Here is a 14633-nt window from a genome sequence, read left to right as displayed (position 1 = left end):
TCCAAAAGCAGTGTGGCTACGACAGGCCAGGATGGTCCCAATCCAGGGATTCCGTTGCCACTTTTGCCACCCAGGGAGGCAAAGATATGGCCGGAGTCAATGGATCTCCTTTTCCTACTTGGCCTTGGCCAGGAAGCAAGCTGGGTCAAGATGCAGTCTGTGAATGCTCGGGAACGCTAGTGGCGTCTTCGTGCTCAGTAGGCAAAATATACAAAGAACATAAGCCGTGTGTATGGAAGAAGAGCTCCATTTGCACAAAGGTGCACAGTTGGTGAGTGTAGAAGCTGTCCTTGCTGACTTTCTGGACTCACTTCCTACCAGGTACCCAGGTGGATGCTTAGTGCAAGACAAACTTAGAGAAAAGAGAAAGTGAGCCGAACTCCAGGGAGCCGAGCAGAGGAAATCTGATGGATTCTCATCTGCAAACCGGACGCAAACCAGAATCCTCGCCCATCAGTTCTGCCATTCATGTTGTTTCAAATTGAGATGGCAAACACCGTCATTTCTCTCACAAGTCTGGAAAATCAAACAGAACAGAAAGGCATAGCATCGAACCCATGCTTCACCAGTGCTTTCAAATACTAAATGGAAAGGGAATCATGCTATCACTAACTCCCAATGCCCTGCTTTTCTATGAGAAGCGTTTTTAAACTGTCATGAAATAAATGCTTTTGTCTTACAATCTTTTAGGAGTCGGTTGTCATTGAAATGGAAATGGTACAGAAATGAATTATTTTAAAATACTAAAAATGACAGTGCTTGGGAGATTTGCCCTTGTTTATAGTATTACGTGTGGGGGAGAGAAAAGATATTGCCACTTTCATCTTGTTTGATCTTCTGGATGTATTAAGGTCACAACTAGGGATAGTTTTACATTGCTGAAATTCTCCAAACTGCACTTCAAAGCTTGGTTCAGCTCACACTTGTTCTCTTTTGCAATCTATTGTGCGTTTTACATAATCAGTAAAATGGGTGAAATTTTAGCTTCTTTACCGGAGGTATCAGTCAATCTAATGTTGAATTTTATTCAGCAGAAACTCTTGTTCTGTGTTTATTGGATGCCACAATGTGTCTTTAAGAAGGGTTTGTCGAAGTTAGGTAACAGCTGCTGATGTATGACCACCACTGTTTCTCTTATGCATGTATTTTAGCAATGCCCAGTAGTTGCCTGTTTTAAGGAAGAGGTTGTAATTCAGATAAACTTTTATATTGGAATACATTTAAATATTATCTTACATTATTTACCTGTTACTTAGAGGTTAAAGCAAGGGCAATGTGAATGGATTTCCATCCCTTTTTGACAGCTGAAAGATTTAGGAAGATACATCTTCACCTCCTGTAATACAATGAACTGAGAACCTAACAACACTTGGAATGGTTGTTTAGATGTCTCCTGCAAATTGAGAACTACATGGCTATTTGACCCACCCTTCTTGAAGCTTGTCTGTGGCACTTTCTATTGACAGCTATATTTTCACATTCATATAGGCACACACAGATTTCATATGCATTTATTGTAAATGTATTGTACCTGTTCAAAATCTGATTCCACCAATGAGTGGATGACTGACCAAAAGGTGCCTGCAAATCCACAAAATGCAGACAGGATGGATTAACCAAGTCCATACATCCCTAGGCAGAAGTGCCTTGTTCGGTATCTCCATAACGGAGGTGCCATGTCCGGAAATGTATGTGAGGAAGGCTGGAGGGGAGGCTTCGATATATTTGAAGGGTATGGATGAGATGGTTTAATGCACAAGAGGAGAATAAGGGCTGTTTGAGATGTTGTGCCATTCCCTTTTCCGAACTATGGAGCTAGCCCACTGCTTTCATTCAATGCCCAGTCAGTTTTCATTCTAGCTGAGAAAGCTGGCCTGTTGTCCATGATGGAGACCTGGTTCTGGGGAGATGGAAGCATTTAGTCTCTTGTGGATATTTTATTTATTTATTTATTTATTTATTTATTTATTTATTTAAAACATTTCTATGCCACCCCCATCGCAACAAAGCCTCAGGGCAGCTCACAAAGAATACATAAATACATACATAAATAATGATAATATAACAATTAAAAATATGGCCTTCAGGGTACCTGGTTCAGCACCAGAACGGACCATGGAATTTTTGAAGAGTGAGTTGCTGTGGTCTATGGGAATTCCATCTCTCCCATCAGTTTTCCTGCCCATTTAAGTGCCCATCAGGAATATTTACACCACTTTTGCAGGGCCATCAGCCCAGGCAGACTTCTTTAAAAGAAAGTCAAGCAATCCAGGATGGCATCTCTGCTAGGCCATGAGATTGCTGTAAGTAGTCCTGAGTCAACCTTTTCAGCATGGGAGAGCAGAGTTTATAGGAACAAGGTAAGTTGATAAAACTGCTTAACTGCGGCTTGATATCGATGAATTCAGGGTCATCGAGGGGCTTCAGTGTGAAGTTTTGCAATATGGTGGTCAAGAACAAGAAGAGCTCCATGCGAGCCAGGCTTTCCCCCAAACAAATCCGCTTACCTGAAAAGGAGATGCATAAGGGAACCTGTGTCACACCTGGTTCTTCAACTGTTACATCAACTCATTATTCAGCAAATGTGTTGCTCCAGGAAGAGCTCTTAGGAGGGTCACTCTCTGCACCTTTTTTTTTTTTTTTTTTGCTCCTTCTAGTTTGGACTGCCTTTGCTATTTATTATTTATTTATTTAGAGTATTTGTATGCCGTCCCATCGCTTAGCCTCAGGATGGCTTACATAAAATAAAATAAAACATAATACACATAAAATCCAGATCCACCCTGGCTGCAGATTAAAACCTATAAGCTGATATTAAAAGTTATTAAAATATTGTTGAAATAAAAAGGTCTTCGCCTGGCGCCGAGAAACAAATAACGATGGCGCCAGGCGGACCTCTCTGGGGAGTGCATTCCATAGGTGGGGCTATATTATAATATTAATATATTAATATATTATAATAATATAATATATTATTTATATTAATATATTGTTTTACTGCTGTTTCAATTTTCAATTTTAATTTTTTAGTTTTAATTTTGGAATTTTATAGTACTTTTATATTGCAAGTGATTAACTTTTGAATATTTTCATTAATTCTACAAGTCATGTAATGGTTTCAGCCCAGTGTTGGGAGTAGAGAGAATATAAATCAATATCCTCATCACAAGGAAGGGCAACATACTCTGAAGAAGACTAAAGTTGCCACTGCCTTCTTAACAGAAAGCCCTACACCTCATTCTTTGTGGGCCATCCTACATTTCCTGAAAACCAGAACCCTAATTCTTGGGAATGAGCATTATTCTGCTCATTGAAACATGGTTCTGATGACAATGAGACCCCACCTACATTGCATTATGGCAGTATGGCCAATCCAGAATGAAATCCCATAGCCAATTAGGACCTCCGTTTGCTCTTCAACAAAATTATTATGCTTTGATAGGGGTTAGAATTGGCACTTGGCTGGTCCAGTAAAGAAAGATTAGAGCAACCAGAAAGACCTGACTTGGACAAAACTGTGATTCCCCTAGATAATGCCCAATGCAGAAGAAATGACCTTACCTGCTGAGAAAGGCATGAAGAAGTCGCTCTTCCTGAGGGTGCCGTCTTCATGCAAGAATTGATGGGGGTCAAATTCTTCAGGATTTGGAAATTCTTTGCAGTCACGCAGCACAGAGTTCAGAACAGGGTATACAGTGGTGCCCTTTAGCAAGTAAAGAAGTGAGTTAGCAAACTGGACACCAAAGGGTAAGTTTGGATGCCTTAAGGTGGGCTGCTGACTCCTTCTTGATCCTTCTAAGCAAAGTCTGAGGAGCACTTAGCAGTAAAGGCCCCTCTTTTATGATGAGTGTACTTTGGACCACGGTTGGCATGCTGACTTCAGTGGGGGAAGCATCTTGTGCTTTGCAAGGGTCCTTTCCCCTGCTGCTTCCCTAGAAGAAAGGTAACAGTGGATTGGGAACCCTTGGGAAATGTCTGAGGATCTCATCCAGGCCATGGACCTTATCTTCTGCATCCCTCTTAAAAGCTTTGAAATAATGGACTCAGCAAATTTCCTTGTTTGTATAGGAATCTTGGCTTTTGAAAACTGACCTTTGGGATGATTTATTATTATTATTATTATTATTATTATTATTATTATTATTATTATTATTATAACATTTCTATGCCGCCGGAAGGGAGTGTCCTTGACCACTGCATGTGGGGCATTCAGTGGAATGACAGAGATGAACCTCTGCATCTCATGAAGGACAGCGTTGGTGTAAGGCATCTGTCCATGGTCAGCCATGCAAGGTCTTCGGGTTTGGCCAATGACTTGGTCAATCTCTTCACGTACTTTCTCTGTAATAGAATGGGTGGGATTTAAGATCACTGCAGGCATTTGGGAAACCTCACAGACATCATTCTCATTTTGTTCAACCAAGGTAATCAAATCACTATTCACATTAAGTGATTGTCCCTTGTTTTGTGTAGTTTATTTCCTTGATCAAAGGCTGCACCCTCAGGGCCAGTCATCCATCCATAAGCAGAGAATCAGGAAGGCCAATCAATGAAAGAAGGGAGTTAAAATGAGTTGTGGGGGCTGACTTTTTCTGATAAGATTCCCTGTGTCTCCTCTTGATTTCAAGCTGTTGTTTTCCAATTCTCGGGTGCTGTTACATCCCATTGCGTTCCCCAAGTCTGCCCCCATGACAAACACCTTGTGATTGTGTTATGCTCAACCTCTGGGGCCTTCTTCTGAGAGCCAACATCAAGGGAAGCTTGGAGGGTGGCAACCAAGGGGAGGGCTTTCTCTGTGATGCCCCCACCTATGGAACAACCTCCCTACTCTGGTCTGCCTGGTGACTAATCTGTGTCGGGTTTATGCCAAGGCCAGGAAAGGCCTATTTGGACATCCAGGACAATCCCTTGTGTTTTTACTGAGCTATTCTTTGCTGTGATTTGTTTTTAGCACTTTTAAACTTTTTAATTGTTATCTATTTTTATGATATCATCATCACCATTGTTCTTCATCCTGTTTATTTACTCCATCTGAATGCCCCTTGGATTTTTCTGCACTATGGATGGAAATGGAAGTGTTTAAATATCATATTCAGATGTGATTTTAACTTTCACATGAGTCACTTAGAGATTTGGTAGACTAAGTGTTCTAGAGGTATCAAAAGTAGATAAAAAAGAAAGAGCGCTTACAAAATCCTCCCAAGTTTCAAACTATGCCCACTGGCCAAAAATAAAACAAAATGAAATTAAACGAAACAAAACAAAATGAAATGAAATGAAACAAAACATTCTTTCTCATCCCAACTTCTCCATGAATCAAGCCAGACTGAACAGCCATCTCATATAGAATTGATGGCTCCGTTAGGCATGGAGTAGCTGACAGGTGAAAGAGGACTGGACTGAGACTGCTGGGATGCAGTGGGCACCTGGAAAGCACCTTGAATCTCTGGGTATTTCAGCAGAATTAAGAGCCCGTCTTTTAGTGTAGCACTGATCGTCTCGATTCCTGCCTCACACAAGTCAAGTATGCTGATAACCAAATTGTCCGTGGTGAATCCAGAAGCACTGCTATGCATCTCCTGGAAAGACAAACAGCGCAATGTAGTATTGTATCTTATTGTATAGGAAGCTCCAGAGCACCAGAATGGATGATATATCCCATCAGCTATACAGGATTAAAAGTCACAGAATTCATTGTTCAGTCTTTACATTGTCTTTTCCGTGTTAGAGCCTGGCCTGAAACAGAAAGGACATGGCTCCAAATAATCACTGGTCATCCAAGTCAGCACTCACTCAACCTCTTTGCTCAGGAAGTTAAGAATTTGCTGCTCCCCAGTTCTGTTGTATTTGATTTTATTGATTGTGAGCCGTCCTGAGATTCCACACATAAGAGGTGGCATATAAAAGTTTTAAATAAATAAATAAACATTGTGTGTGGGCACAAAAATATTCCATTTCTTAGCTATTGCACTGTCCAGACATATGTGTGAAGCTGGATTAGAGCCATCAGTGGGACAGAGAACAAAGGAGTGTCGCAGCCAAGCAAACGACTCCTTGGGCTCTCACACTGAGGGCAGCTTATTGCAAAGGGCCGTGGATGGTGCAGTGGTGTAAACTGCTGAGCTGCTGGGCTTCTTGACTGAAAGGTCGGCAGCTCAAATTTGCGCAACAGGGTGAGCTCCCTTCACTTTGTCCCAGCTTCTGCCAACCTAGCAGTTCGAAAGCAAGCAAATGCGAGTAGATAAATAGGTACCACTTTGGTGGGAAGGTAGCAATGTTCCTTGTGCAAAAGTGTCTAGTCATGTTGGCCACATGACCATGGAAACTGTCCATGGACAAACACTTGGCTAAGAAATGGAGATGAGTACCGCCCCTAGATTTGGACATGACTGGACTTAATGTCATGTAAAAACCTTTCCCTTTTTACCTTTGGCAAAGATGGAGTAGTAGCTTTGGTCCTGGGCAGCAAACAGGTATAGCAGATTGGCAAAGTTTATAAAGGGGGTGGCCTAGAGGTACCTCCTGTGAAGATGAAACAAAGCAGAGGCACCTGGGCTTGTTGAGCCGGAATTTTGAGAGCGCGTGATGGGCACTCATACCAAATGGATGCCATGGCAGGCATTGTTGCTGAGGGCTTACTTTTCTGTACACATGCATGGAACTGAGCTGTGTTTTGTCGAGCAAGTGGCAGCAATTACGTTCTCCTGTACATCTGACTATGGCTGCATGTGCAACCCTCAGTCATAAAGCATAGTCCAAATGGGGCTCTCGGGTTTAAAAAGCTTTGCAGTCCTGGACTAGACTTAACCCTGAAGACATTTCTGACTACATGACTAGATCAGCCACGGGAAAAGCTCCTCCTTTGTCAGTTTTCAAGCTAGGGAAGACTCTGCTGGGGAAGCGCCAGAGGCATGAGCCATCGTCCCAGTGATTCTTCACCTTACCTGATCCATCTTAGTATGGAAGCCGTCAATAAAATCCCGAGGTGTGGTGGGGCCCAGGGTAGTTCTGTGTCCTTCAATCTTTTCTAAAACAAACTCCCTCAGTGCATCATTGTTTTTCTTCACTCTATGGTGAGGCCCAGGAATAAATGCCATGAAAGAAGGTAAGAGATTGTACAACTAGAGGGAACAGCAGAAGAAACATGTCACTGCTTCCATTTTGTCTGTTTCCAGCTTTTTTCTTTAAGGAATTCAAGGTGGTATCCATAATCTTGTTTTCCCTCTCCATTTTATCCTCACAGCAATCCTGTGAAGTAGTTTAGGCTGAGAGCTTTCACTGGCCCAAAATAATTCAGTGAGTATCCTGGCTGAGAGGGGACTAAAACCCAGTCCAACATTCTAACAACTGCATGGCACTACTGCTTGGACAATTGTTTTGGTAATTGACACGACGTCCCGAGTGCAATGAGATTACATGAGGTTATTTATTCTGAAGAAGCAAATGCACACTTCTACTCTAACAAAGGCGGGGGGGGGGGTGTTCTATATTGGCAGTATTATTCACATATATTCAGATTTAATGTGGCTTTCATGAAATTTCCCCCTTCCCCTGCACTTTCACTGCCTCCCACAGGTAATGGATGAAGGGTCAGAATGCCAGTCCTTCTCTCGCTCTCTCTTTCTTCCCTCTTGTACATTGCTTCCTTCGTCCATACTGCTTATTAGCAGACCTGGAAAGCTGTGCTTGAAAAAAGAAGGAAGAGAAAGAAGGGAAGGAGGGGAGAGGGAAAGGAGAGGAAGAGGAGAGAAACAGAATAGTAGGAGAAAAAGAAGGTGAGGAAGAAGGATAAGAGGCCAAGAAAGAGAACAGGAGAAATAGAAAGCATGGAGTATGAAGGAGAAGGAGAAAAGGAGAAGGAAAGAGGGAATGCAAGAAGGAGAAGGAGAAATTCACTATGCTTTGCAATGTGGAACCCATACACACGTTTGTGGATATGGAACAAATCCTTTTAGGATGAAGTGATCGTGTGTAACTTGTAGGCAGGCTGCCGGTGATACCAAGACAGGATGCAAAGTTGCTGTCCTTCAATAATTCTCTACCAGACCACAGAGGCCTTTTGAACAATTGCCTTGTGAAGAGCAGAGGGAGAAGAAGAAATGAATTGCCACCATCACCAATTCTTCAAATAGGTTTAAAAGAAAGAAAGAAAGAAAGAAAGAAAGAAAGAAAGAAAGAAAGAAAGAAAAGCAACAACTAATTCTACACATCCACCCACTTCCGGTCCCCCTTTCCTTGGGTGCCATGTGCTAAACTTGGATACTGAGCCAGATGGTAGGGAATAATATGTGGATTTGTTTTGTAAGTTTTTCTGAAAGTCCTTTTAGGCTACAGAGCAAGATATAAATGCTGCCACAAAAAGAAAAGGGAGGTAGGGAACTCGCTACAGAAAATGTATGCTAATGCTATGTACAAAAGTAAATTTTATAACCCATGAAAAGAGCCCTCTGGCTGGAGGATGGTGCCTACCTGTCCCCAACAGGAGCTTGCAATATGGAAGCTGTCATTCATTAAGGACATAAAGGCTTGGAACTTCTTGTCATTGTAGTCATATCGGTTCCCAAAGACAGCGACACAGATGACATTGGAGACAGCACAGCTGAGCAGGAAGGCTGGATCAAAGGGCATTCCTGAAAGTGGGAAAAGACTGCTCCAGCTCTAGCCCCACTGTCCGGCAATTAAAAAATGGCATTTGCTGGTGGCCATGGTCAGACATGGACCTTTGATGGGCAACCATGGACAGCCTCCTGTTCTCTGCAGCTCAGTCTCCTCCAGGTAAAGTGAGAGAAAGATGGACTTGCACAGGTACCAGGCAGAAAATGTTCGGTCCCTGGCATAGATCCTCCCACAATAACTGGAGAAGCACCTGCAGGCCAGTTGCTGGAGAAATATGTGCGGGGTGATGCTGTTGCAGTCATGAAATACAGCTGGGTTCCCCACGGCAGCTGATTGGCCACCGTGTGAACAGAGAGGGCTGCCTGAGATGGACTCAAGGCAAATCTCAGGCTTTCAAGCAGGAGTTTTGCTACCCCTTCCTAGAAAGCAATCCTTAGACTGGTCCAGCAGGGCCTCTCTTAGGTTCTTCCCCTTCTTCTCCTCTTTTGGGTCTGAATTCCTGGGGATGATTTTTTAGGAGATGTGGGGTGTGCATTGTCCATTTGGGGGGAGAATTTATTCAGTTTTCAGAATTTTCAGAGTTTTCAGCTCAAAACAGATGCTGAAGATGCACTGAAATAGGTGGGAGCTATCCAAGTTGATCTCGAACCATAGGACTGTGTAGAATACCCTTTTGCGGGGTGAGAATCCATCAGATTCCCGAGATTCCAGAGTACTTTTCAGAAGCCCTGAGTTCCTGACTTCCATGGAACGCTTGCCAGGAACCAAGCCCCAGGTAGTGTACAAGCAGCAGTCCTCTTCCATGCTCACGGCCACCAGTGCCGACAAGAAGGTGTAGGGAAGACGTCTGGTCACCAGGAATGGTCCCGGCGCGTTTGCTTGCATGGCCCCTCTCTTGTCCCCACTGCTGCTGGAAGCAGAGGGCAGGGGGGAAGTTGGGTCAGCTGGAATGGCGCTTGCAACGCCCTCTTGCAGTCCCCCTTTTCCATGCCCTGCAACTATTCCTGATGGGCAAGGCTGCAGGTTGTGCAGCGGGGGTCCATGGGCATTTGTGCACCGCCTCTTGGCTCAGCTTGCTTTGTACGGCTCGGACGAGCACAAGGGAAAGTCCTCTGGATGTGAGAGAGAAGGATTCCGAAGGGGGTGGTCACAACCCTATGTACGAATGTCTGATTTCTCCCACTCAGGCAACAAACCTAGTTCATCATGTCTGACCTGAATTTACTCAGGGAAATAATTCAGCTAGGAAGACTGCCCTGGAGATTGGAAGCAGTTCTCCTTCCTTAGGAAACACCAAAGGAGGCAGAGGTGGGGTAGAGCAAAGCGCACAAAATTAGAAGTACACTAATTTGACTTCTTCATGACATTTTGCATTTGTAGGACCATTTGAATCCAACCCCATGTGTCCTGCATGTTCTTGTTTCCAGCAGCTCTCTAAGGCCAGGGCGACTTCTTTTCTTTTCTTTTATAACTTCTTTTATATCTTTTATATTTTTTATTTATTTTATATTGTTAATTTTAAATTGTTATTTTTGTATTGTGTTGTAAGCCGCCCCGAGGCTTCAGCAAGGGGTGGCATAGAAATGTTCTAATAATAATAATAATATTATTATTATTATTATTATTATTATTATTATTATTATTATTATAATGGATCTTCTTGATCTGGAAGGATAAACTCTTAATGCCAGAAAGTGTGTGGGTGAATAAATGTCCATTCACACAGCATGGGTGCAGAATCCAAGCCAATGAGAACAGAGATGGAATTTGGCACAACGTTTGCACCTATAAGAAATGACATTTCGTTGATATTTGAGATTTGAGATGTACATGGGTTGTGTGTTTGTGTATACCTAAATTATACCTAAAATTTAATTACCTAAAATTTAATAGGACTGAGGATGAACCCTGGCAATCTTTGAGTTTCCCCAGCAAGTTCTTTTCTTTTGGAACTGAACTCTTCCTATCTGGCAAGTCAGATCCTGTGCTGAAGATACCTGAAATATACGTGCACATTTCTTCAAATCCCTCAATCCCTTTTCCATGCATCATTTGTCATGGCCCTTTAGTAAGTATGTATCTGAATGATCTATGCACCACTTCCCTGCAGATTCCCACTTCCTTCACTTCTCTCTGTTATTCCCCCATGTGAAATGCTAGATGCCAGCTGGAGTGGAAGAGAAAGACAAAGTAAAACAAATTTCAAAAATGTTGGTGGAATGAAACTAACTGGGGCTGGATGATCTCTGGCCAAAAGAGTCGAATGAGATCAATGGAGGAGCAATGAGCAATCAAGCAATACTTATGCCTATATCACTACCGCGGATTCTTGCTTACCACATGAAGAAACTGAGACAAATTGTTCACCCCCAGCTGCAGAGCATTCCCTATGATGGGCAGAGAAAACGGGCCCGGTGGCAGGTTTCTATGTCGAGATGTCCAGGAAGCAAGAAAAATAAGGCAAGAGATAAAGAATACCAGGAACAATGTTAGCATCCCCAAGGGCTCCATAGCAGTGGATGATGGGAAGAGGAACTGCTCTGGATTCTACTATGCTAAAGTTCATTTATGCACATTGATCTTGACCTTATATCATTTTATGTGCCCTGTGACATCCAGGTAGTGTGCAGGCTAAGCCAATAAGATCTCATGGTTTCTGTGGGTCACAAAGCTGGGTCATTAAGCAGCTCAGCTTTATCTTGAAATCAACTTTTCTGAACTTCACTCTGTGCTTATTGAGCAATTCCCAAGGCAGTTCTGACAGTGTTCTGGCTGAGCATGGTTTCCGTGTACTCAGAAGGGGTGGACAAGACCGTCTCGATTGGATCCATGCTGTTCTTGCATGGGAGTGATATAAAAACGTGCAATTTGAAATGTTTATAGGGTACCTTCCAGGAGAAGAGCTCTCCCAGGGTGACTTACCAAAAATAAAATACATATGTAAGAATATATGATCAAGTGAATACTAAAATTCATGGTTCTTGAAGCAGCAACAACTGGAAACATCTGCAAAAGGCAGAGCCTGCATCCGAATTGCAGCCACAACCCAGTCTGAGAGAAAATAATCAGAGGGAATCAGAGCCCTGTTCTCCCCTGCAAAGGAGGGCAGGATGTGTTCCAATGGAACCAAGCTCAAAGAACCCAGGTTCCGTTTGGATGCCAGGAAGCACTTCCTGACAGTCAGGACCCCGAGGGTGTGGAATGGGCTTCCACGGGAGGTGGTTGAGGCCCCATCGGTGAGGGTGTTCAAGGATAGGCTGGACATGCACAGAGTGGGCATGTCGTGAGTGGAGCCGGCTGGAGCTGGGATCAGACTATATGGCCCTGGAGGCTCCTTCTGACTCACTCTATCTCTATGTTTCTATGAATTTGCTTGTCCACCTGTGTGCAAGTTTGGGGGTGTGAGCTGTAGAAGAGAGGTCTGCACAAATCTCCTTTGAAATAAAGCACGATCCCTTGATGAAGCACGGAGTGTTGTCCCCACTTGGATTTTGTGTGGGTCCTGTGTGCAGAAGAAACTCGGCAGCAGCCATCCCATTTCTGTTCATGTCCCTGCATTCCAGGGGTTGGAAAGGGAGATGGTTACCAGCCCGGATACACCTGGAAGGAATATTTTAAGAGCATGTATCATGCTAGCTATGCGGGAGTGGACAATGCTGCCACAATGCTACACACGGTGTAGCTGGAAATGATGCTCCTATGCAAAGACGGCACCTGAGAATCTAGTCGCCAGAGTCTTGCAACTCACCATTCCATCTCTCCTCAGTTGCAGCCATAGAGGGTACAGTTCTGAGCTGCAGCTTGGATGTGTCTTTCTGAGCCAAGCACAGCAAACCCGACTCCCAATAAATTCAGGGCAATGTTCAGAGAAGCTAATGTCTCTGTTCACGTTTGACTGAAGTCACCAAGAACACAAGAGCTCTTGTGAAGTCACCAAGAGCTTCATTTATGGAAAACTGATAAAACTTGTTTTATCAGTTTTCCATAAATGAAGAGAATCCAAAAGTAAGCAAAATACATCATACGACAGAGCTTAGTCTATTTAACATCTCAAGCACAAGTACGGGGAGAACGGATAGGGTTTCCTGCTTGTTCTTCATAACATTTTATATTTAGCCTGTTTTCCATGATCTGAGGAAAGGCTTTGACAAATGTTGCTGTGTATATGCCTCAATTGTATACCATCCTTTTGGCTTTGGTTTTAGCTAATTTTGTTGGTAGCTTTTGTCATTTCTCCATTTCACCTGGTACCTTTTATGTCTGGCAGATGTAGTTCACTTTTTAAGTGTAACTGGCCTTTTATCAAGAGGAGCTTTTGTGTCATACATTAATCAACCATCGCCGTTTCCCCCCACTTCTCTTTCGCCACCCCTATTCTACATATATGGCTCCGGAAGCTTCAGGAAAATCTCTTATCAGCTCAGCTCTTGGGAGTTAAAAACAGGCTGTACCTCTGCTTGGCTGCTCGGCTGCACTGAACCATGCCGTCCCACAAAGTGCAGCTTGCATGACTTTGCTTTATGGCCAGATCCACTGGTGAGGTCATGCCTTTTATCATCAAGGCAGTATGACCTGAATTAAACATTGAAAGCTCTGTTCTAGTTGCCAGTTCCATTCTGGAGCCATTTCAACCTGATGGTTTAAATCCCTAAGCACCCTGGGGGTTCATTATTGGAGGGACTGTCTCTCTTAGAATCCTAGAATCAAAAAATGGTAGAGTTGGAAGGGGCTGGTGAGGCTGCCATGTCTAAACCACTGCTCAGTGCTGGGCTCCAATTTAAAGTGTCCCTAAAAGATGGTGCCCCTAAATACAGCCGTGTTTTCCCTGATGTTCAGCTGGAATCCTGCTTTGTGTAACTCGAGCCCATTATGCCATGTGCTGCACTCTGGGATTATCGAAAGAGGTCCTGGCCTTCCTTGTGTGACAGCCTTTCAAGGACTTGAGGAGTGCTCTCCTAACTCCCTCCTCTTCTCAAGCTAAATGTGCCCAGTTCTTTCGGTCTCTCCTCAGAATGCTTCACTTCTGGTTCTTGATCATCTTTGCTATACTCATCTAAAACCTTTCCAATTTCTCAGCAGTTTTCTTGACCTGTGGAGCCCAAAATTCAATGCAAAATTCCAGATGAGGTCTACCAGTGCTAAGTAGAGGGGGATTCATACTTGTCATGACTCAGAAGGGAGACTTCTACTGATGGAGCCTGAAATCACACGTGCATTTTTTGCAATCCCATCCCAGGGTTGATTCATATTCATATTCAAGTTCAGATTCATATTGTTTGTTCTATTGGACCTCATCCATGGGAGCACTAGAAGTTTGCATGCATGTTAAGGACAAATCTGCCATAACCAGTGTTCTAGACTGTGATACATTGGAGCCCTGATTTGGGAGCACTCCCTTCCAGAGTGTGGAATCATTCTGCTTGATCCTTTGAATCGCCAAGAGAACTTCCATTGCTTTTCTGGTGACCTCTGTCATCTGAGTTGGGTCACTGTTCCAGCATTCAGGCCTTGCCTTCAGCCTTGTCTATAATTCTATGCTATTCCTACATGGCTTGGGACCAGAACCCCTGATGGGATGCCTTTCCCAGCCTCAGTCTATCCATGCACTATGATCTACCACTGAGGTCTTTCTTTGGCTGTCACTTCCAAGGGAAGGGAACAAAGAGGGCCTTCTTCATGCCCCCCCCCCATTATGAAATGATCTCCCAATGGAGGCCTGCCTGGAGCTAATATGGACAGCTTTTTGGTGCAAGGTTAAGACTGCCCTCTGGGCCCCAGGCATACAGCTTATAATGGATCATGTCAGTTTTAACCTGGCCAGTTTTAATTTTATTGTTTCAGTTGGTTAGCCTTGTAAATTCTTTATAGTAGAATTTTACAGACTATTTCATTTCATTTGAATTCATATTGAATCCATTTGTGTTGTACCTGTGCTTGTGAATTGTTGTGAATTATCCAGACAGGATTGACAATGGGGTGACATAAATATGAAATAAAAAAAATAATGACAACAAAAG

The 14633-nt window shown here is 43.3% G+C and overlaps 1 protein-coding gene across 1 annotated transcript; it reads right to left on the bottom strand.

Annotated features, from left to right (window-relative positions):
- Positions 1 to 2259: 2259 nt before the first annotated feature.
- Positions 2260 to 8628, bottom strand: LOC123035026 (cytochrome P450 2C31-like). Its single transcript, XM_044452857.1, has 7 exons — positions 8470 to 8628; positions 6945 to 7121; positions 5438 to 5579; positions 4166 to 4341; positions 4093 to 4104; positions 3562 to 3703; positions 2260 to 2507 (listed from the first exon to the last, which is right to left on the bottom strand). The coding sequence occupies exons 1-7, from the start codon at positions 8626 to 8628 to the stop codon at positions 2260 to 2262; spliced, it is 1056 nt and encodes a 351-aa protein (XP_044308792.1).
- Positions 8629 to 14633: the final 6005 nt, after the last annotated feature.

This window comes from Varanus komodoensis, unplaced genomic scaffold, assembly GCF_004798865.1.
Source record: "Varanus komodoensis strain SLA01 unplaced genomic scaffold, ASM479886v1 scaffold75, whole genome shotgun sequence".
NCBI classification, from domain to species: Eukaryota; Metazoa; Chordata; class Lepidosauria; order Squamata; family Varanidae; genus Varanus; species Varanus komodoensis.
This window is presented reverse-complemented; position numbering and strand designations above follow the sequence as displayed.